General features: G+C 62.2%; 1 protein-coding gene across 6 annotated transcripts in view; it reads right to left on the reverse strand.

Annotated features, from left to right (window-relative positions):
• Positions 1-21,979, reverse strand: part of HS6ST1 (heparan sulfate 6-O-sulfotransferase 1) — a 65,370-nt gene extending 43,391 nt beyond the window's left edge. For all 6 annotated transcript variants that reach the window (XR_011472444.1, XR_011472445.1, XR_011472448.1 and 3 more), the window contains exon 1: positions 21,249-21,979. Coding sequence is in view for 1 of the 6 variants with exons in the window: in XM_070423225.1 (XP_070279326.1) it covers positions 21,249-21,766 (518 nt within the window). In the remaining 5 variants the exon portion in view is untranslated. The remainder of the gene's footprint in view (positions 1-21,248) is intronic.
• Between the last annotated feature and the right edge of the window lie 376 nt (positions 21,980-22,355).

The raw sequence follows: 22,355 nt of genomic DNA on the forward strand, positions 1-22,355 counted from the left end.
GTCTGCGCGAGGGTGGGAACCTCCCCGACCGACAGGTCCACCAGACGGCTCCTGGCCGGCTGGCGTGGCAGAAGGGTCCCCCAGCAGCAGGCCCTTGGAGTATATTCCAGGGGCCCGGAGCCCCCTTTCCTCCCGAGAGCACGCTTCCAGGAAGTGGGCTCCATGCCTGTGAGAAGCCCAAGGCCCCCCACCCCCCTGACACCACAGGGCAGTCACTTCTCCATTTGTCCACAGGCACTGCTTCCTGAGGCCTGTGCTGGTTGACGGGCAAAGCCCTGCCCCCAGAGCCCAGGTGGGAGCAGCAATGACACAGCAGCACACGCCTGTGTGCACGTGAGCAAAAGCACCACCTCACACCTCGCGTTCACACGGACCCAGCGCTGAAGCCCAGCCATGCCCGGCGACTTCAGAGGGGCTTGTTTCTGGAGCCCTGCTTTTAATTGTTTTGCATTTTTCCAATTTTATAAAACCCAGTATGTATGACAAAACAGACAGACAAAAGGATTAAAAGCCCTTGATGCCTGTGATCGCATCTGCTTTTCTCACGGGAGGTGTAGAGTCGGTGCTGGGAGGCTGCTAGGCCACAGACCACCAGTGACCGGCTCTTCTAGGGGTGACGGGAGTCTGGTCTGACCCCACAGCTCACAACACCCCTCCTCTGAGCATCCCAAGCTCTCCCATGCGGCTCTCCCACGTGGACACGGACACGGGGCCTTTGAACAGGGGGGAGGGGCCCACCTGCCCCTTCCCAGGCGCAGGCATCAGGGTGGGCCAGGGAACGGTGGCCTCTGCAGACAGAAACCCAGGCACCTCACAGCACACTTCACAGAAGCCGCCTGATGCCCAGCTAACTGCAGCGTCTGCCCACTCTATCCCGAGGCAGCGCAGCTGGGGGGCAGGTGTACCTGCCCGATGAGCTGGGAGAGCAGCCACCTTGTCAGTGACCATTGGTCCTGGGAGGGTCTGCGGTCCCTCCTGCCAGGCCCCCTGTGGTCGGGATGGGAGGAGAGAGGCTCAGGTGTGATGTGGGTTTGGGGCCCAGCAGGCATTCACTCGCTTTATTCCTAACACCGCTGAGGTGGGGGTACCGTGGCCGAAATCCCCCAGCTCTCGGGCATCCATGCTGGTGTTTGCCCACCACTGACAGCCCCAGACAAGGGGTCTGTGGGAGGGGGAGGGGGGCAGGTGCCCCCAGGGCCTCCCACCTGCCCGGGCTCTGCCCTAGTAGCGCAAGGCCTGACGGTAACCCAGGGCGTCTCTGGCTTCCACGGCCTCACCGCACAGTACCCGTCTGCCTCCCAGCCACGGGGCACGGAGAGGAGGCCACTTGAGAAGGGAAACAGCCAGAATGGACTCCCCAGCTCTTGGCACCAGGAGAGGGAGAGGGAGAGGGAAAAGCTGCCAAATACGTAGCCCCATAACCGTAAGGAAAAGTCAGAGGTAAGCAGTTAATAATCTTCCTACAAGTATTGTGGAATGCCTGCAGCCTAATTTCTGCAAAAAAGGAAAAAAGGCACAAGTCCACTTATGCCCAGATATACAGATGTGCAGAGCAACAGTGAGCGCACAGGCACGCGCCAACAGGGCGAAAGGTTAGCATCAGTGCATCCGGGGGAGAGGGCTAAGGGTTTTTTAAGCAAGTTTTTCGGGGTGACCCTGGCTAATAGGTTTCAGGTGTACATTTCCATGACATATGATCTGGGTGCCACACGCAAAGTGAAACCACCTCCCGTCACCTAAGATCTTACTACTATTTCAACTTGTCGGTTTGACATTTTAAAAAGTGTGTATGGGGACATTCCTACAAAGAACACACCAGGCTACTTCTATCGAACTGTAAAAGAACAAATGACCCGCTTCGCACACTCTTCTAGATCACAGGAAAGAAATATCCATGAGGCCACCTTCGCCCCAATATCCAGGTCAGACAGACACCGGCAGCCAGGCTGCCCCAGGACATCCACCCGGGACTCCGTGTCACAGGCACAGGTCTCCAGGTGAACAAGGGGCACTTACTGAGATCCCATGTCTGGTCAGTAAAGCAGCCACAGAAGAGCGTTCCCTGAGCCTGACACACGTGTCCCAATAACCCAGGACCACACCGCACAGGACGCCGGCACCTGCTGCCAGAGGCCAGGCCTGTCTGGAGGGAGCACAGGCCCTTGTGCTGCCACAGGCCCACCTCAGGGCCTGTTCTGGGAGCCAGTGCTGGTGGGACCCTGGCGCGGACAGGCTGCTGAGATGGTCTCGGGGTCAGAGGCCCCGGCCCACCTTCCGCCACGTCCTCAGGCGCCCATGCGTGCAGATGAGGAAGCAGTGGGCCCAGCGCCACGTCAGCCTGGACTAGAGGGAAATGAAAGGGACCCTGCCTCCAGGAGCAGCAGGCGGAGAGTCCGCAGCCAGGTGTGCCAGGCTGTGGGGGAGGGCAGGGGGAGGGCGAGGCGGGCCTGGGCCCCCGGGACCCACCGAGCCGAGGCAGGGACACCTGAGTGACGGGCAGCGCGGCCCAGTGGGGTCAGGGCTCCCCCGGCTGTGGCACAGCGGAGGGCAGTGACTCACTGGGCACACGGGAGGCGGGTGCCATCAGCTGACAGGCTCCGGATGGAAAGAGGCTGGGTTCACAGGGGCGTCTAAGAGGCAGCTCAAGGGAAGAGGGCTTGGCCAGGTCCTGGACTCCACACCATGTGCCAGCCCAGCTGCCCGCCGGTCCGACCGGGGAGCCCCAAACACCTCAGGGCGTCCATAGGCAGGACAGCCACTCAGTCCGTCGAGGTTCCCCCTGGACATGTCTGTCTGTCCAGGCGTCTGGTGGGCAAAGCCCAAGCCGAGGCCTGCCTCAGGCTCTTGGGGGCCCAGCTGCTGGGAGCTCAGGTGGGTCCCCACTTTGGTGCCTCTTCGACCCGGCACCACACTTCCGAGGGCTCCTGGGGGCCAGCATTACCTGAAGACGCAGCCCCTTTCGGGACCAAGGCCCCAGGCGGGTCCGCGCAGCCCCCGTCACTGCCTGAGGAGCCAGGCTCACCGATAGGGAGCCTCACAGCTGCTGCCCAGGCGGGCTCCCGTCTGGCCCCGTCCTCTCCACTCCCTCCCATCGGGTCCCCACTCCTGACGCACACGGTCCTGGGGCGGCCTGGCACTCAGCGGGGCACAGCTGGGCTTCCTATCCCCATGGGTCCTGGGGGTCCTGGCAGAGCTGCTCCCCTCCTGTGGCCGAGCCCTGCTGTGCACTGACAGGCAGCCCAGGGCCCCCCACTCTACCTCCTTGTCCACGGCAGGGGCTGCGGGACTCCGGCCCCCCCCCCACCTCCCAGTCCTGTCTCAGGTAAGCTCCTTCCATCGCTCTCCTCCCGGGCCCCACGCCCGGCCCACGCCAGCACAGCACGCACACCAGGCTTCTCCCCTTCCCTGGCCGGCCTCCCATGAGCCTGGTCCGCCTGCCCACATGCCAGGGCCAAGGGGTGGGGCTTGGCACAGCTGAGGTTTTGGGGTTGGAACGAACTGACCAAGTCAGTGGTGGCGACTTCGGTGGCCCACCTCCTGGGCCGTGTCCTCGATCCGAGCCAGGGAGGCTTCCCAGAAGCCACGCTCCTCCCTGGTGAGGAGGGGAGCGGCAGCGGTGGCCACAAAAGGCCTGTGCAGGGATCGGAGAGCTCAAGGGCTTGGCCTGTAGCCCAGCCTCCTCCAGCCCCGCTGCCTGGCTGCAGGGAGGCCAGGCCCCTTGTGCAGAGCCTCAGGCCACCAGGGAAGGAAAGCAAGTCACACACCTGAGCACAGATACAGCTGCTTCCCGATGGCCCAGGGGCAGGAATTAACACCCAGCCTGGGGGGGTGGGGGGGTGGCAAGCTTCAGGAGGGAGTGCCCTATGGGCAGGGGTTGGTGGCCACCAAGGGCCCAGTTAGTCCACAGTTGCCTCAGACCATGCTGAGCCAGGCAGAAGCGGCAGTGGCCACGAGGGAAATCCCAGGGGTGGGACCTGGCCCATTGGGGGTCTGCGTTGAGACCACTGCAGGGACAGGCGCACTTGAAGGTGCCATACCTCAGCTGGGGGGCGGGGGGGGGGGGGGCGGCAGGACCTCCTAGACCTTCTCCTGGACACCTGCCTCCCGCGTCGGGGCCTGCGGAGGCCCGACACCCGTCTGCAATGCCCTTGGGCCCGAGCCAGGAAGTAAGAAATGCTATGAAGACGTGGAGAAGCTGAAGCCCGAAGCATTCCTGGGGTGCTGGTGCCTCAAAAAACTAAACATGGTTATCACATGACCCAACAAGTGCACTTTCTCTCTCTCTCTCTCTCTCACACACACACACACACACACACACACACACACACACACACACACACACAGAACTGAAAGCAGGGCTGCACCGTGTGAGCTGTTCACAGCTGCACATTCACAACAGCGAGGGGCAGCCAGCCGGGTGTCCATCCAAGAACGCAAGGAGCCAAGTCCTGACGCATTACGTGAGCCTTGAAGCCACCAGGCTCAGTGAAATAAGCCAGTCACACAGGCAGCGCCAAGGAGGGGCTGGGAGGAGGGGACTTAGTGTTTGAGAAGATGGGGTTTCGCGCCCCAACAATGTGCATGCACTGAATGCTACTGACCTGTGCGCTACAAACGGTCACACGACGTTTGTGCTGTTTATGTGTGACCACACTTTTTAGAAAAAGGCTCTTCTCCCCGGAGCGCTGCGGGCAGACCTGGCTCGCGGCGTGCGCTCAGGGAAGAAGTCCTTCTTGGGCACAGCCACCCCGACACACCCGCGAGGCGGGGCGGCGTGGAGCCTGGGCTGACCTGCCCCACACGCGTGCTCTGGGATGATGGAACCAGAGGAGGCCCTGGGCGGGGCAGGAAGGCACTCAGACATGGCCCAGGACTCAGGGGTGACCTGCAGGAGCCCCCTCTGCGCCCCCCTGCACCACGCCTCATCCCACCTGGATTTGGTGAGCCCGGCCCCATGGAGTCCTCACACCCCCCACAGCCCACGGTCACCAGTGGAGACAGCCTGGGCCTCAGCCTGCCCTTCCCGCTGCTCTCAACAAACTTCAGGAAGTGAGGTCAAACTGTGAGCCGGACCTAGTGATGGGAATGACCGCCGCCCTTGGGCTCCACGAGTCTCAGACTTATGACAGGAGGGCGGCGGGACAGACAGGACGGCGCTCTCTCGGGCAGGACCCGCACCTCAGGTGAGAGGAGAGACCAACACCAGCCCCACGGAACAGGTGAGAAACAGGCCCACAGGTCATATGGATACACAGACAGAGTTAATCCTCACCTAAGGACATTTTCCCCACTGGGTTTTAGAGGGAGGGGGAGAGAGGGGGAAATATCAATGTGAGAAAGAGAAAGACAGTGATGGGCTGCCTCCCGCACGAGGCCAATCAGGCAGGGATTGAGCCTGCAGCCCAGGGACCTGCCCTTGACCAGGAATCCAACCTGTGATCCGTCGGTTCGGGGCCAACGCTACCACTTGGCACCACTGCCAGGGCAGCAGGGCTCCTATGTGCCCAAGTCACACCGGTGAGGAGTGCATAGGACCCGCAGGGGAGCCAGGATGGCCCCAGCTGCTGGCGGGGCAGAGGCCGACAAGCAGGCTGTGCAGAAAAACTCACGGCCTCACCCTCGCGGTCCTGCACTCGCTGCCACCTGCAGGGGATGGGGGTGGAGGAAGGTCTGCAGCAGCAGAAACACCAGCCCTGCCTACCCTCACCAGGCCCTGCCTACCCTCGCCCGACACCCAGCCTGGTCTCTGCCTGTGCGGGCTGGGCCAGTCTGCCAACATCACCAGGCAAAGGGCTGCCTCCCTCCATACCTTCTGCAAAATTTCACACACACACACACTCTGACCCGAGGTCCCCACAGCCGGCATCACAGCCCGTCTCTAACCCCCAGCATGGGCTGAGGGCAGGACTGGTACAGGCCAAGTGGCATCGAGTCTCCTGGGCCGGGAGGCAGGGGCCCCGTTACTGAACAGCCTTGACGGTTCTTCAAGCTGCTCAACTCCAAGTGCAGCTGGGTGTACACCACGCCCACAGCCCGCCCGCCCGCCCGCCCTCCCGCCCGCACTGGTGGGTAGACAGGAGGGGGACACAGGACGGCTGCGCTGGACAAAGGGCCATCACCTCGTCAGCCTCCTGTAGTGCCTTTCCCGTCAGGAGCAGCCACTCCCGGGAGGGGGGGGTGCCCACAGGGTGCCTGGCACCTTAGGCCTGAGGAGGCTCCTGTTGGTGTAATTGTGGGCAACAACCTTTGGTTGACAGTGTGTCTACCTGGGTGTGTGTCTACCTGGGGGGCGTCTGTGGGGTGGTGTGTGTGTCTACCTGGGCGTGTGTCTACCTGGGGGTGTCTGTCTACCTGGGGGGGTGTCTGTGGGGTGTGTCAGGGGGGTGCCAGGCTCGTGGGGGTGGTCTCAGCTGCTGAGCCGCTCCTGTGGCCCGGGGCGTCTAAGAGGGAAAGGGGCCTCCAGACCCCACCATCTGTCAGTGGCCCATTTGTAACCCATCTCTTCGGGGGGCACGTGTGCACAAGCCTCGGAGCCCCACAATAGCCCAGGCATCGCCAGGCCCTGTGAGGCATCCTGAGGACGCGCCCACTGCAGAGCTAGCTCTGCCCCGAGCAGCACCGCCTGTTGGAGACCCACCTCCAGGCCTGGGTGTGCTGAGGGTAGAGGTGACGCAGACACAGGGAGCGCCCCACAACCCATAAGGCCTGCCAGGAGTGCGGGCGATTCACTGTCCTCGCCATTAGCCAGGCCCCTTCTCCTGGAAGGCAGGAGGAGGGAGCCCGAGGTCCCTGACCCACACAGCCTCCCACAGAGCCCAGCATCAGCGCCCCCACCTCTGTGTGGATGGGGACATGAGGGGCCACAGGCAGACTCCAGCCAACCCCCGCCTCCCCCCATCCAATTCTGCAGCAACAGAAACTCTTCCTTTAAGACACATTCTCTCATGACCTGGCTGGCCCTGAGGGCAGGACCAGGGGCAGCCCTGCATGGGGTGCAAACTTGCTCAGCGCCTAAAGGGGGGTAGTGGGGAGGAACTTCAAACAGGAGGGCACGCCCCAAAGTGCCGGCCACTTGTAAGGAGGAAAGGCCGCTCACCACTGGGGCCTCTGCAGCCTGGCCAGCCGTGCAGTCCACAGCCCCGCCTCAGGAGGACGAAGCCCACTCCCGGCCCAAGATCACTGCTCCGGCATGTCTCTGCTTCGTGGTGACAGGGAGCACAGAACACAAACTGGACATAGACCCGGGCCACATGGCCAGCCCAGGAGAGGCTGTGACCACGCCCCCAGCAGCAGTGGCCTGTTCCCGCTGTCCAGGTGCGCACAGCTGTGTGGGTGGGAGGGGCTGGGAGCCATGGAACCCCAAGGGGGCAATCCACACAGGATAGAGGCGGAGGTACTTGTCCCAATCTTGGGGACGTTGTGTGCAAGTTTGAGGCCTGTGGCTCTACCCACCAGAGCGTGGGGCCGGCAACTGTGGAAACCATGGCTGAGCTCAGCCTCAGGGTTGGCCTGTTCCTCCACCAGCCACATGGATGGAGCCGCGAGCAGCTGGAGACAGCACGCTGCCCTGGGCCCCTGCCGGGACCACGCAGAGGGCAGCTTCCGTGGTGCCCACCAGGTCCACTCCACGAATACTCAAGTCCCATAGAAACATTCCCACCTGAGCCGCCAGCCTGCCCCTCAGGAACCTGCAGCCCCTGGAAACCGGCTGGGCCCAGCCCGCCTGACCCCTCACATGCAGTGGCCACCGTGAGAAGGCTTTCAGCTGCCTCAGAGGGGCAGCGAGGGAGGTGCCGGGCCCAGGCCAGGATTCCCTCTATTCCTGAGCTACCACGGGTGCTACTGTTATGGGAAGAACTTAAGGCAAATATTTAAAACTAGTGGCCCGGGGCACGAATTTGTGCACATTGAAAGGAAATTAATTAGAAGAAATATTTTAATATCGCTATTCGCCCTTTCTCTATAATCGAAGTGTCAACCAAATTCACAATCGACAATGACAGATGGAAACACACATGTCTGATTGGCACCAGCGAGAGCTTTATATGCATCGTGCATGCGCGAGTCAACTTAGCCTTCTATAGATATAGAATGAACTTGCTTAATTAGACCTGCTTTCTGATTTAGCTAAACTTTTTCCAGCCCAGTGAAGCACCCCAACTTCTCGTTCAGGTAATTGTCAGCAACACAGCAGTAAATATCAACACGAAGCAGATTATTAGTATAGATCACACAGGGAGAACAAAGGGTGAAATATTTAACTGCAGCAGTGTTTGACTATATTCTGTGCAGTGAGAAAACCTGAAGTCATTTTCAAGGTCCACCATTTCTTACTTCTTTTCAGTCGGGTCAAGTTTCTAAGCTGTCTACATCTCTGTTTTCTGGCTAATGAAAAGAAAATAGGATTCCACCGAGTCTCCTATCTACCTACTCCAGGATTTCTGTGAGGATCAAATGAAATGAGGCACAGGAAAATGCTTCACAGACATTTGGTTAAAGTGTGAAATGTTTGCACCTGGCTATAAAGCAAGTCGTGTTCCTGGGCTGAGGAAACTGCAAGGAGGCTAGTCGCTAGAGCAGGGGAGGGCAAACTTTTTGACTCGAGGGCCACAATGGGTTCTTAAACTGGACTGGAGGGCTGGAACAAAAGCACGGATGGAGTGTTTGTGTGAACCAATATAAATTCAAAGTAAACATCATTACATAAAAGGGTACGGTCTTTTTTTTTTTAGTTTTATTCATTTCAAACGGGCTGGATCCGGCCCTTGGGCCGTAGTTTGCCCACGGCTGCGCTAGAGAGAAGCTGGTGTTGCTACGTGACGTCATTACCTGGACTGTCGGACACTTAGCATATTAGCTTTTATATATATAGATAGTGCTCAGGTCTAGTTCTGAATGTCCATGGCTCTGAGCACCCCCTCTGGCCCCCGGGGAGACTGGCTGGCTCTGGGCAACACAGACTGGGCCCAGGATGCAGCCGTTGTGCTGCTCCCTGAGGCGGGAGGCCTGGTTCCAGGAAGATAGCTGCCAAGCGGCCCCGCCAGGTGGGCAGCGCAGCCAGGGCTGCAGACCTCCCTGAGGCAGGAGAGTGTGGGGCGTGCCTGTGCCCAGACCCATGTGGGCCAGGGCTGAGTGGCCGCTGGAGGCCAGAGCAAGGTGTGCGCGAAGGTACTCTGACCTACATCACTTGAAGAAAACCAGCGCCTGGCCTGGCAGATGGACAGCAGAAATGCCACCAGAGGGTATCGGGGCCTCCTATTGCTCCCGTGAACTCAGTGGGGCCACCAGCATAACCCAAGGGAGGTGCCAAGACCCCCCGGGCTTCCCCACCCTGGGCTGCCCCTCAGACACAGCGGGGAGCCCTGGTGGGGGTGGGGCTGGGCCTATGTCAGTGTCCCTCTCAAGACTGCATGGAGTGAGGGCTCAGTGAAACCTGTTAAAGACGTGAAAGGGTCTGTGACAGAACCAGGCTGGGGTTCCTGTGCTACCTCAACAGCCACAGCCATGGAAGGGCCCCCAGGGTGAGGCTCCTATGCCAGCTGCCTGGCCACAGCTCAAAGCTGGGGGCTGGGGGAGGCTGGTGACCAGTGCCCACATGCAGCGCAGGCCAGCACCCCCAGGCACAACTGAAGGAGCATTCCTCCGGCAATGACCTGGGACAGCTCTTGGGAGGGGCAGGAGTGCCACCCACCCTGCCCCCAGCCGGGGTGCTCTGAGACCTGCGCTACCACCCCACTGGCAGCGCTGGCACTACCGCCACCCCCAGGCTGGGTATCACCTCAGGCCACCCCTGGCCTGGCCAGCAGAGGGACAGTAACCAGACGTAGGACTCAGGCTGGGGGTGCAGGATGGGCAAGAGGGGCTGGAAGGGCCGCTCAGCCTTGCTGTGCCAAGCAAGGACCACCTCCCCAGCCAGGGTGCCTTGGTCCACAGGGGGCCCTGCCAACTCAAAGCTGTTCTGTGGCCCAGAAGGACCTCCGGGAAAGTGCTGGCACCGGGCGGCCCCGCCGCAGACAGGTGAGAGTGGCCCCGCCGCAGACAGGTGAGGGTGGGCCCGCCGCAGACAGGTGAGGGTGGCCCCGCCGCAGACAGGTGAGGGTGGCCCCGCCGCAGACAGGTGAGAGTGGCCCCGCCGCAGACAGGTGAGGGTGGGCCCGCCGCAGACAGGTGAGAGTGGCCCCGCCGCAGACAGGTGAGGGTGGGCCCGCCGCAGACAGGTGAGGGTGGCCCCGCCGCAGACAGGTGAGGGTGGCCCCGCCGCAGACAGGTGAGGGTGGGCCCGCCGCAGACAGGTGAGGGTGGGCCTGCTGCAGACAGGTGAGGGTGGGCCCGCCACAGGTAAGGTGGGCTGTGAGGTGGAACAGCCAGAAGAAAGATGCCTCGGGCCGCTGGGCCACCGAGGCCCTTACGGGCTGGGATTCTGCGAGCCTGCTGTGCGTTCCGTGACCCCTGCCTGGCTCCGCCGGCCGGCCCTACTCTCCCACCGCCCGCCTTCCACCCACTTGGCTGAAACCTGACCGCCTTTCACTTGATAAAAATGGTGTTTTCTTCTGGGAACGTTGCCAGCACAGCTTCCAGAGAAACAAAGAACAAGCCTCTCCTCACAGCACTGGGCTGACCCCCGGGCCTGCGTGGCTGATGCAGGAGCAGCAGGCTGCCCGCTCCCGGCCATGGTGAGTGCTGGGCCTGTGTGAGCAGGACAAGTGGCCGGCCCGCCCTCCACCAGGACAGAGAGGAAGGGCCTGTGCTGCAAGACGCGGGTGCGGAGGGGCCTGGCCAGGGCGCGAGGTGGGGGGGGGAGGGGGCTGGCTCTCCGGGAGGTGGCCGGTGGCCGTGCTCCTTGCCTGGTGCCTGTGGGCAGGACCTCTCCTCACAGGTGACACCTGAAGCCTCCAAATCGCCCGGAGGCCACGTGCTCTGCCTCCCCCGCCCCCTGCCTTCACCTCTGGGGCTGGGGGGGGGGGGGGGGGGGGTCAGCCCTGAGATCTGACTCAGCTGGTTCGGCCGGTGACCACACGTGCAGCTGGCTCAGGGAGGGTGAGTTGCTGGGCACTGGGGCCTCCCTCCAGGCCCCTGTACCATTTGAGCTCCTGGGAAAGCGCGTCTTTAAAGCTGCCCTGCTGGCCTCCACAGGCAGGAATGACCACTGCCTGGCTCCCTCCTCACTGGACCTGCCTGCTCCCCGCCCCTGGAGAGGTAACAGGGACCTGGGACACAGGCCTGGGGCATCCTGCTCTGCTATATGTGCCCTTGGGCGACGAGTCACTGAGGCTCTGAGCCTGTTTCCTCATCTGTCCTGTGGGGGCCCCAAATGGCGAGTCAAGAACAAGGAAGGCCTGGCACTTGGTAGTGGGGGAGTCTTTCCAGCTACTGGGCTCCGACTGTGCCCTTGGCAAGGGGCCTGCCCCACCCCAGCCCAGTGGGCACTTGGAAACAGCACCACAGCCTGACAGCTCCTCCCACAGGCCAGCTGCCTCCTATAGCTGCAGTTTCCTTGATGAGAACGCAACCCAGGACTCCAGAGAAAAGGCCATACTACACCCCAAACCTGGCCCCAGCTCAGGATGGCACCCCACGAGCCCCTCGCGGTGGTGACGTCACTGCAGAGCCTCAGTGCCGGCCCATCTTCATCCCGGGGCGAGGGCACTGATGCCTCAGAAGCACTGACACGCGAGCTTGTGGAGCTCAGGACTCAGGGGCGATGCTCATCCCCACCCGCAGGCTCGAACGAACTCTGCCCATGCGGGTTCCCGGGGCCCCGGACGCCGCCTGGGCCAGTGGGGCTGGGCGAGGTGCACCCAAGGCTGCTGGGATGGTAAGGGAGCCCTGCCCTCGTGCTTCTCTTCAGTGGGGGCAGGGAGCTCTGCCCACAGGGCAGCCCCGGGTCTGGCTGTGGAGATGGGGTTCGGGCTGGGCCCCGGCTGGGAGCACAGGGACTCCTGCAGGCCTCACCCGAGGAAAGCCCACCCAGATTTCCATCGAGAGAGGAGAGGCCCCCCGACTTCAGAGCAGTGGACTGGTTTTGGCTACAGGACCCTTTCTTCCAACCAACCTCACAGGGACCCACCGCCAGGGCTGATGGGTGTCAGACGCCAGGCAGGAAGTCTCCCACTCGCCCAGCCTCTGGGCTCGGCTTCAGCAGCAGGCCCCGGGGACATCCATCTGTCTCCCAGTCAGCTTTCCAGGCCTCTGGCTGAGCCCCACTATAAGGGGTTCCCAGAAAGGTCAGAGGTCAGCAGGGCCACTCCCCTCCAGCACTGCACGTGCACTCTGGTGCCAGTGGCGGAGGCAGGGGTGTGCCTATGGTGCGAACGCTGGAAGGGCAGATGGGGGTGTCGTCACCGTAGAACTTTGCACCAGAACACGTCAGGGGACACACCAACCCTCTGGGCCCAGAGACACTAACAGCAGCCAGTTAACCAAACAGGACACCTGCCTCACCCGGTCATGGGAACAATGTGCCAAGACCATGGCTACTGGCCTGGCAAAATGGCAACGTCTAACGGTCCAAATGGTGGGGGAGCTCGGGCACGGCAGGGGGGGCGGTTTGGAGGAGCCAGGCTGGAGAGCGCTGGATGCCTCGAGCAGAGCTGAGGACGGACCGCCCTCTGCTGGGGAGGAGCAGGCTGGCCAGTCGCCGGGCCTGTGAAAGCCTCTGCTGGCAGGACAAAGCACAGGGGAAAAAGAGCCGTCCAGACAAACTCGGTGCTAAACCAGCAGTCAATGAATTAAATATGCATGTCGTGGGCCAACGTGGGTAAATCTCAACGACAAGGCTGAGTGGGGAAAGCAAGGTACAGAGGGTCAAGTACCATCTGATGCAGGTTCTAATCTAGAAGGTTCTAAACTGCTGTGCTGTTTCAGGGGGTACAGCGCCTGCAATGGTGTGTAAGCACACAGCGCACTGGGGGTGGGGGAGGTCTCAGCGGGTGGAAGCACTGGGACTGAGACCGCGGCAGCATCAGGCCGTCACGTGGTGGGTGCGTGGCCACAGCCCAGGCCGAAGGCAGCCGGGTAGGGAAGGAGGAACCGCAGGTCCTAGGTCTCTGCAAGGCCCGGGCCCAGCCAGTCACCCACCCTGTCCTCTCCCCTCGCTGGTAGGGTCTCACGAATTCTCAGAGACAGGTGGGCACGCTGCTGCTGCTCCGGCCAGACGCCTGGCCGACCTGCGCATTCAGAGACCACGTTCATCTGGGCTGCCCACCAGCTGTCGGGGTTTCTGGAGATCTGGGGAGCAAACATGGCAAAGGGGTGAGCAGGAGACCCCACAGCGGAAGCACAGCACGGCCCAGGCCGCCACGTGGAGGCCAGTGATGCTGGACGCCAGCTGCTGGGTGGGAGCCGAGGGCCTCGCACTGACGACCCGGGGGGGCGGTCAGGAGCCCACACCTTGTGCTCTCAGAGGGAACTGCAGCCTCTTGTCAAGCAGTCCTCACGCCAGGCACAATCCCCTGCACCTCCTGTGAGCAGGCACTAACAGTACGCCTGTCCTACAGAGGGGAAACCGAGGCACATATGTCAGAGACCTGGGACCCCACCCCCATCCTCCATGGTCATGGGCTTCTGGCTCTGAGGAAGGGCCTTGCTCTCCCACCTGCTGGGGCTGTTTGCTCCCAGTGGCTTCCTGGCTGCCAGGCCGCCCTGGACCACCAGTCCTTACTCAGGTGGAGGTGGACAGAAGTTCTAGGAGCTGACCGCGTGCACACCAAGTCCTCCCACAGCCGCTACATGTGCCCCCGGACAGGCTGAGCAGAGCCACCTGAGCGTTGCCCACCTCACACCGAGGCCTCCGTGCTCAGGGCTGGGCCAGGGCTGCAGGACGGCTCCGACTCAAGAGCTGAGGTTCAAATGTCAGCCCTGGGGCATGAGGCCCCTTGCAGGGGTGCTGGTCTGACCCCCTCCAATCTATAAGCTTATAAACAGTTAACTCCAGAGTTTTAATCTCTCTAGTTATCGTCATGCCAGACAATTACGGACTTGCTGGTCCCTGCGTTGGGCTGATGCGTGTTCCCCATACAAACAAACTGGGGCGGCTGCACCTGCTCAGACATCAGAGCCCCCACCTCTTCTCAGGGCGCCCCCCCCAACCCCTGCCAGCCTCCTGAAGGGTGTGGGAAGCCCCAGAGGACCCACCACACAGGCGAGGCCCCGGGCTCCACTCCTGGCAGCAGGCCTATGAGCTGCCAACTGCAGAACAAAACATGGACAGACATGGGGCTGGAGAGGCCACGAGGCCACAAGTGCCTCAGGCAAACGAGAAGCTGTACATCCCCTGCAGAGATGGGGCCTGGGCTCAGAGAGATGGTTTCCATGTGCTGCCCATGGACCTCGGACTCCAGCACAGGGGAGAGGCCGCCCAGGACTCCCCTCTCCTCCTTTGGTGCCCGGCTGGGCCGGCTGGGGCTCAGAGTGGCTGCCTGGGCTGCCCAGATGGAACTCTGGGGCCGCATCCCACGTACACCGTCCCCTTGGTGCCTCAGAGCCCATCTATACCGAGAGGGCGCAGGCCCTGCAGTGGTTTTGTGAAACTCAGGGCACGTCTGTCCCCACAGCAGCCCTTGGTGAGCTGGGGCCCCAGACCCAGGGTGCTTGGCTGAGTGAGCACCGCCCCCCCCCCCCCCCCACAGTGGGAGGTTGAGGGGAGGGGGTTTGAAACAGCTCCCCCAGGCCACCCACGGGCTGGGGAAGGCCACACACCCTCACACTGGGCAGGCGCAGCTGGCGGCCATGGAAAGGCTGCCATCAAGGAAACAGGCCCCAGGCCCCAGCAAGGTTGGCAGGGTGTGTGGGCTCCACAGCTGGTGGCGTCCTTGCGGCTGCCCCTGGTGTCAGCTAACGGCGGTCTGGAGCCAGTACTCTAACTGGCCTGAGGATATGTGCACCCCACACTGTTCCCAAAGACCAAGCCCTGTAAGCTGGGGTCTGGGACAATGTCACACCAGAAGGGGACAATGTCAGGCCACCAGTCCCACAGCCAGACAGGCCTGCGTTCGGGGCCTCTGCCTGCCCCTCTGGGAGAGCCCTTCTCTACTCACTGCCCCACCCCACTGCCTCTTAGGCCCTGCCTGTCCCTGCAAGTGGCTGTGTGTGTCAGAGGGTGTGTCTAGAAACCTAACTGGTTCCAGAGCACCACTTCCTGTGTACTCCTATTCATCCTGCAAAACCCTCAGATGCTCCAGGGCACATCTCCTGCCATCACCACTCACTTGCTGGCCTACTTTTGTGGCTGGGGCAGCATCTCATCCCCTGTGGCCCCAGCCAAGCTTGGTACCTTTTTCCTGAATAACATCCCCCATGACCCCCAGTCCCCAAGAAAAAAAAACACAGACAGCAAAAACTTCACAGGAAGGAAGAGCCAACTGAGTTCTGGAAGAGGCAAGAACAAGAGTCTTGAAAGAGAAAAACCTTCTTACAAACATGTCTTCTCACCTGTGAGTGCTGGCAGTGAGGCCGAGGCACCGCCTGGAGTAGGAGCCGCGTGCAGTGAGAGGCTGCGTGCGGTTGTCATGTGAGGAGAAATGCTCAGAAAATGTCAGGAGAGAGCCCAGCCCCTCGCGGCTTCGTGTGCTCTCCAGGTGAGTCACGTCCTGGCCTGAATGACACCACTTCCCACGCCCCATCCACGGGAGAGGCACCGCCTTGCTGCCCAAAGGCCTTGCTTGGGCACCGCACAGTCTAAGCTGCTGCCAGCGGGCCTCGCAGGCGCGGCCAGAGCCGAGGGTGTGGCCCGATCAGAGTCCAGCGAGGCTGCAGATGGTTCCCATAAACTGAACCCTCCTCCGGAGACTTCCCAGGTCTGCCCAGGCGGGAGCCACATGCTGGGCCTGGCTGGTCGGCCCCAGGGCTGGCTACTGTTCTCACCCACCAGTAGCCTCCCAGCTGCAGCTGAACACTGGCCGGGCACACAGGCTTGGGACAGACAGACACCGGGCCAGCTGTGGGCTCGCCAGGCCGGGGACTCTGCAAGTTCCCCGACTTTCCTGGGCTTTCTTGTGGAAAATGGGGCCAACATCATATGCCTGCCTTGTGGGGCTGGGGCCAAATGAAAAATGTCTCCATTTCCTAACAGAGCTGCAGTTCTCAACCTGACAGCCCTTCGTGTGGATACATCCCACAACAAAAGCCTCTCCCAGGCCACAAACCCAGGAGGGAAGTCGACTTCACTCCTAAACCTGGTTTATTCCTAAACCTGGAGTCCTTAGCATCTCAGGAAATGATGAATATTTTTGTGTTTATTTTGCTTTTGTTGCTGGTGCAATGGACAATCAGCGCAATTTTAAAACATAAAGAGGCCATCAAGAGTGCTCATGTTGCCCTAGCTGGTGTGGCTTAGTGGATAGACCCTACAGACTGAAGGGTCCCGAGTTTGATTCCAGTCAAGGGCAAATGCCCAGGTTGTGGGCTTGATCCCCAATAGGAGGCATGCAGGAGGCAGCCAATCAACAATTCTCTCTCATCACTGATGTTTCTCTCTCTCCCTCTCCCTTCTTCTCTGAAATCAATAAAAATATATTTTTTTAAAAAAGAGTGCTCATGTGGCTAAGGATGTGAAAGTGCTCAAAACAAAGCTCACAGGCAAATGGAAGAGGTAGGAAAATTTGTTGATTTGGATAAAGGAATAGCAGTTAGCCAGTGACTGCATTTGGGAGGCAGAGATATGTGGACAAGCTAAGATGCTGCACCTCTGGACTGAGGGCTGAGAGGGATCCGTTTAAGGCTAGTAGGGGGTGGTTCCATACATTTATAGATTAAACAGCACATTAGACATGTACTGTATATGAGAAAGGGTAAAACAGGGAATCATTTGAGGGTCTGGAATGGATTAATTCAATTTACATTTCTTCTAATGGGAAAAAAGATTCGGTTTTCAAACAAATCTCTCCTTTGAACTGCCTTCTGGAATGATTTAAGTTTGAGCATTGAGGTTCCTCTGCACCTACCGAGTGTGAGGGAGCCAGAGCCAGCCTCCCATGCACTCTTCAGTCCCACAGGGGTGCTGCCGAGACAGGCACCAACCACCAGAGGCAACACACAGGCACAGACTTGCTGAAGAGCCTCTAGCCATCCCGACCATCCCCTCAGAGGTTCCACTCCCAGGAATTGAAAAGGAAACCGGAGCTATGGAGCCATGCGGAATATTCACACCGGTGCTCACTGCAGCCGTGGGGGAGCATGGCGGAGGACGCACGCGGGGCCAGCGGGCCTGCAGCCCTGCACGGCTATGCTCAATGACACGGAGCATTCACAGAGAAGTCCTATTACGGTTTCAATGGTATAAAACGGGGATGTGTGGAGAAGAGGAGGCTTTTCTTTTACACCTTACTCCCAATGATCTCCACCAGCCTCCCTTTATGACGGAGGAGGGAAGTGAAAGGAAGACGCAGGGCCCTCCAGGACAACAAACGCCCTCACCAACCGCCTACCTCTCCCCAGTGTAGCCGCCACGCTTCTCAGGCCTTCCGCCAAGAAAGAAACTCCTGCTGGCTCCCCCGGTCCGGGCCAGGGCTGGGAGCTGGGCCCACAGGACAGGCTGAGCCAGGGGTGGACAAGGCCAGACCAGAGCCAGGCCACACACCCGCGTCGGGCACTCTGCACGGCCCCGGCTTCACAGCGGAGTGCCGCTGAGGACACAAGTCCTGGTCCCCGGCGCTTTAGGACCCATGAGGTCTAGCGCCTGACTTCACAAGCCAGAGCCCATTGAAAAGAACCGTCCACAAACTGTTTGAAAGGTTGCTTCAAAAGGAAGTTCTCATGCATCTGCTGAAAAACATGTTTTTTCCCTTTTCTTAAAAAATGAAAACGTAATTCTGAACATTTTGACCTCAGGTTCTTTTTGTCTCAACCCAAGTCCTCTCTCGGTGCTTCAGGCCACTGTGACACCCAACCAGGTCCCTCAGGCGGGGCCCTGTTCACCGTCCAGCCCTGTGCGTCAGGTGACGCCTCCCTGCTGCAGGTAAAGGCAGGCTTGGTCCCCTTGAGCACAGAGAAGTGACCGGGAAGGCAAGGCGGGAGCTGCTGTGTTTCTCTGGGGCTGGCACTGCACGCAAGGCCAAACCCGACTTGTCTGGGTGAAGCCTGCAGAGCACAGCTCCCAGAGAGGCTGTGGGTCCTGATGGAGAGTATTCTTGTTGGTGCCAACGTTCTGTGGACATGACAGGATGCAGAGCACCACCGAGTGCTGCCAGGGCGGGCTTCCTGGCGGGCGAGGAGCAGAGCTGGGCTGCGGGAGAGGGGTAGCCTGCCGAACAGTGGGAAGAGATGAGGGCAAGCCGGGCGGAGGGCAGCACAGGCCTATTTCTGGAACCAGAGGACCTCAGGATGGTGGAGGGAGGGTGTGGGACCGGAAATGAGGCACAGAGCCGAGGGCACACTCTACTGACTGGGCACGGTGCCTCCTGCAAGGACGCAGTCTCCGCAGGCAGCACCGCAGCCGGGGACACTCCAGGGGCCAAGCCAGGGTCCCATGAAGGTGGCCCAGAAGCCACATTCAGGTCTCAATGAAGCCTACGTGACTCCAGGGCCACCCAGGCAAGACCTGGCATTGGCTCCTGTCCCATCAGGCAGACGGAAGAAGGAAGGCCCTGAGAGCACCACCCGAGCCCACAAGGTGACACAGGAGTATGGGGTGCGGAGACACTCACCAAAGTAGCTCCTGGCAACAGTCAGCCACCTGCCTGCTGCCCAGGAGCAGCCGCACCTCTCCAAGGCCAGTCCTGCCCTTACAAGCCCTCCCGGCTGATGCCAGCAAGTGCAGCAACTCCCCCTCCCTTCCCCCCTAAGGACACAGGACACACGGGGACCCGCCAAGGCCTCACTCACACACCTGTTACTCTCTTCTAGCTCAGGGAGCACATCCCAGGGAGGCGGGACACCTGCCATCTCTATGCGCCTCCTCAGCACAGGCCTCAGAACGCCCGGCCTGACCCAGGAGATTAGGGCGGCGAGGAGCACCTCATTTCCTGCACAAGGCCCACCTCCCCTAGGCCGAGACCTGGCCTCAGGAGCTGGGAGAGGCTTGGCGGAGAAATTCTCGAAGTGCCCCTCGTGACAGAAAGGCACGGGCCCAGGTCCTGCAGTGTGCCGGCCTGAGAAGGAAAGGGTCCTCACCGGGGCCCAGACCCCCAAGGGCCGTGTCAGGACAGCTCTAGGAGCCAGGGCCACCCCTCTTCAGACCCCAGCTGGGGGCGTGCCACATCCACGGGGAGGGTGGGACCTGGCCCTACTGGAAGGAGGTGAGGGTGACATCCGAGACTCATGAAACCAGGCACCACCAACCCCTGGCTCGCAGGAGGACAGGAGCACGGAGGGCAGGCACGCTCCTTCCTGAGAGGTGCCGGGCCACTGCAACAGGGGAGAGCTGCGGCCCAGCCCAGCCCAGCCCACCACCAGGGCGGCTCAAGGCGACTTCAGGGCAGGCACACGTACACGCACAAGGACCGGCCCGGCTACTCGGCCTCTCAGGAAGCTCATTAAAAAGCAATCTATCTAGTCTAGCGTCTGGAACAGAAGTGACAGGAGGGAGAGCAAAGGCAAAGCTGTCACCTGCTGGGGGCACCGACAGCTCTGAGTGGACTACAGAGCAGGGCCTTCAGCACCCCTAGCACCCCCTCCACAGGCTGCTGCCGCTGAGCTCAGCAATTTGGGGGGGGGGGGGGTGCTGGCAGCCCACCCCAGCAACAGGCATCTGGCTGACCAGGCCCGGCATTTGTTTTCCGTTGTTGTTACATACCCACCCTGGGTGGGCCCTGGGGGCCTGGTGCGGCACAGGGGTGGGGTGAGGTGGGGTGGGGAGCAATCAGCTCCACCTGACCTCCCTCTTCTGTGTGTGAGGAGCCTGATCTGCTCATCAGGACAAATTCCAGAACAAAGAGGCCAGGAACCTTCACCCTGTGAGCCCAGGGCTACAGGAAGAACAACCTGGTTGCAAACTAGGGCCAAGGCCATTGGCTGGATTCAGGCCCTAGCCAGCCGGCCAGCCAGCTCTGCACATGCTCCCTAAGGGGCTCTCGGGGTAACTCCCTTTGGCAGACAGGATGGTGTCTGTCCCCATCCCCCTCCTACCGACAGGGACGTGCCTGCCTAGGCCTACCTGGGTTGGGCAGTGCCCAGTTCCAGGGGCCTACAGCCCTGGTGGACAGAGAGCTGCAAGCCCCCAGGCCAAGCTCAGTCTAGTACTGTGAGGATCAACCACGGGTGTGTGCGTGGGGGAGGCTGGGGGAAGGGTTGAGGGGAAGGCTGGGGGAATTATGCCAGGAAAGTGCATCTGTGCGGAGCTGGCCAAGTGTGGGCAGAAAGCAAGGCTCAGGGGCCCTGGAGGCAGGTCCGTCAGCACCTGCCCACTGGAGACCAGGAATGTTCTCTCTCAGGCTGAGAGGCTTTTTTGTGGGGGAGGGAGCAACACAGCCAAGGAAAAGGGGGGAGATATCCTCGCCCAACTCCCACCAGCTTTAGGGCCCCAATTCCCAACGGCCTGGAAAAGACCCCGGAAAAGGACTGCAGGGTTGAGCAGGGGGAGCAGTGTTCACCCCAGATCCCCGAGACCCGCGCCTTCCTGAGTGCCGACAAGCAAGACAACAGCAGCCAGATCCCCACGAGGGCGGCTCGCATAGTCCTGAGGCAACGGGGAGGCAGACCCACAGCAGCAGAGCCTGCACCCCGGGCCTCCCAGCCGCCTTCTGGGGAGAAGGCCACAGAGCACCCCAAACAGGAGGAAGATTCCCAGCCTGAACCACCCACAACCCAGCACCGTCCTGCGGGTGCCCCCACCTCCACAGGATAGGGGTCCCCAGGAAAGGCGTCTGGCTGCACCTGCCCTGACCAGCTCGGCTCCCCCCAACCTGGCTTTTGTTCCTCTTTCAGGGCAAGCTCACACTTGGTTGGGGCCCAACTCCGAGAACCAGCAGCCCAGGCCACGCTCGGCCTTTGTTCCACGGGCGCACACAAGCGGGCAGGGCCTTCCCAGCCCCTGAGGCAGGCTGGGGGCCCACAGGGTAGGGAGAGCACCCTCCATTCCTCCTTGAGCTTTGGGTGGGAGCGCCTCAGGAGAGCGGCGCAGGAAAGCGCACACGCCAGGTGGGAGCACACGCCCAGAATCCACTGTCCTCCCAGGCGGGGCCCAGGCACTACCCGCCCCGTGGGAGAGGGGGGAGGAGAGCGACTGGGGCAGGAGGGGAGAGCGAGGGGAGACGGCTGTGGCCGGTGGCGCTCGCAGCGGCGGGCGGACCGCGTGGCCGCGGAGGTGGGCTCACCTGGGTGCGCGCAGCGCGGCGGGGTCGCGGCGGTCCAGCACGCCGGGCACGCAGCTGGTGAGCTCGGTCCAGTCGGCGTGCAGCCCGCAGCTCCAGCCGGTGGAGAAGCGGGAGAAGAGCCAGGTCTCGCGGCGGTTGGGCCGGTAGCAGGTGCACTTCTTCTGGCCGGGCCGGCAGTCGCAGGGCACCTCGAGGCGCACGTTCTGCACGAGGTGGCGGCCGAAGGTGGTGCCGCCCGTCTTCTGGATGTGCAGGAAGACGATCACGTCGTCGCCCTTCATGTCGAAGCGCAGCGAGCGCTCCAGCTCGCGCGTCGGGAAGTAGTACTTCCGCTCGTAGTGCGGGTCGGGCGTGGGGAAGAGGTCCAGGTCGTCGGGCGGCGCGCGGCCCGGGGCGCCGCGGCCCAGCCCGGGGCCCGCGTACTGGTAGAGGATGAGCATGAAGCACGCCGAGCCCGCCACCACCAGCACGAACCGGCTGGCGCGCTCAACCATGGTCCCGCCGCGCCGCCGCCGCATGTGTCACCATCGCCGGCCGGGCGGCCTGCGGGCGGGCGCGGGCGCTGCTCCCTCCGCCGCCGCGCGTCGGCCCCGCCCGGCTACTCGGCGCCCAGGTCGCAGGCGGAGGCTCGGGCCCCGGCCCCTTGCGGCGCCATGACGGCTCTCCGCCAGCCCGTCCGGCCCCGGCCTCCCCGGCTCCGCTCCCACCGCCTCCGCCCGCCCCGCGGCCCTCACCGCCCCGCGCGCCGAGAAGACTGCGCAGCCCCGCGCGCCGCCGCGTCCGCAGGCGCCCGCCCGCCCCGCCCACCGCCCGCGCGGGGCCTCTTGCCGTCGCCGCCCGCGCCGATCCTCGGCCCCGCCTCCCGAGGCCGCGGGGCTCGGCCCAGGCTGTGCGCCGGGACCTTCTCTGGCCGCCGGGTCTCTCCGAGGCGGGAGGCCGCCCACGGGGAGCCCTTCCCGCGCGCAGGGTCGTGGGGGGCGCCTGGAGGACGTGACGCAGGAGCGGCGGATCCTCAAGCGGGAGGGCGGCGGCGGGCCTCGCCCTCCTCCGGTCTCGCGGCGGGAGCCGCCTCCCCCTCTGGGAGGGGCGTGGAGCTCGCGCAGGGAG

Source organism: Myotis yumanensis, unplaced genomic scaffold, assembly GCF_028538775.1.
Source record: "Myotis yumanensis isolate MYYU_CA2020_CCGP unplaced genomic scaffold, mMyoYum1.0.hap1 SCAF_8, whole genome shotgun sequence".
Taxonomy (NCBI): Eukaryota; Metazoa; Chordata; class Mammalia; order Chiroptera; family Vespertilionidae; genus Myotis; species Myotis yumanensis.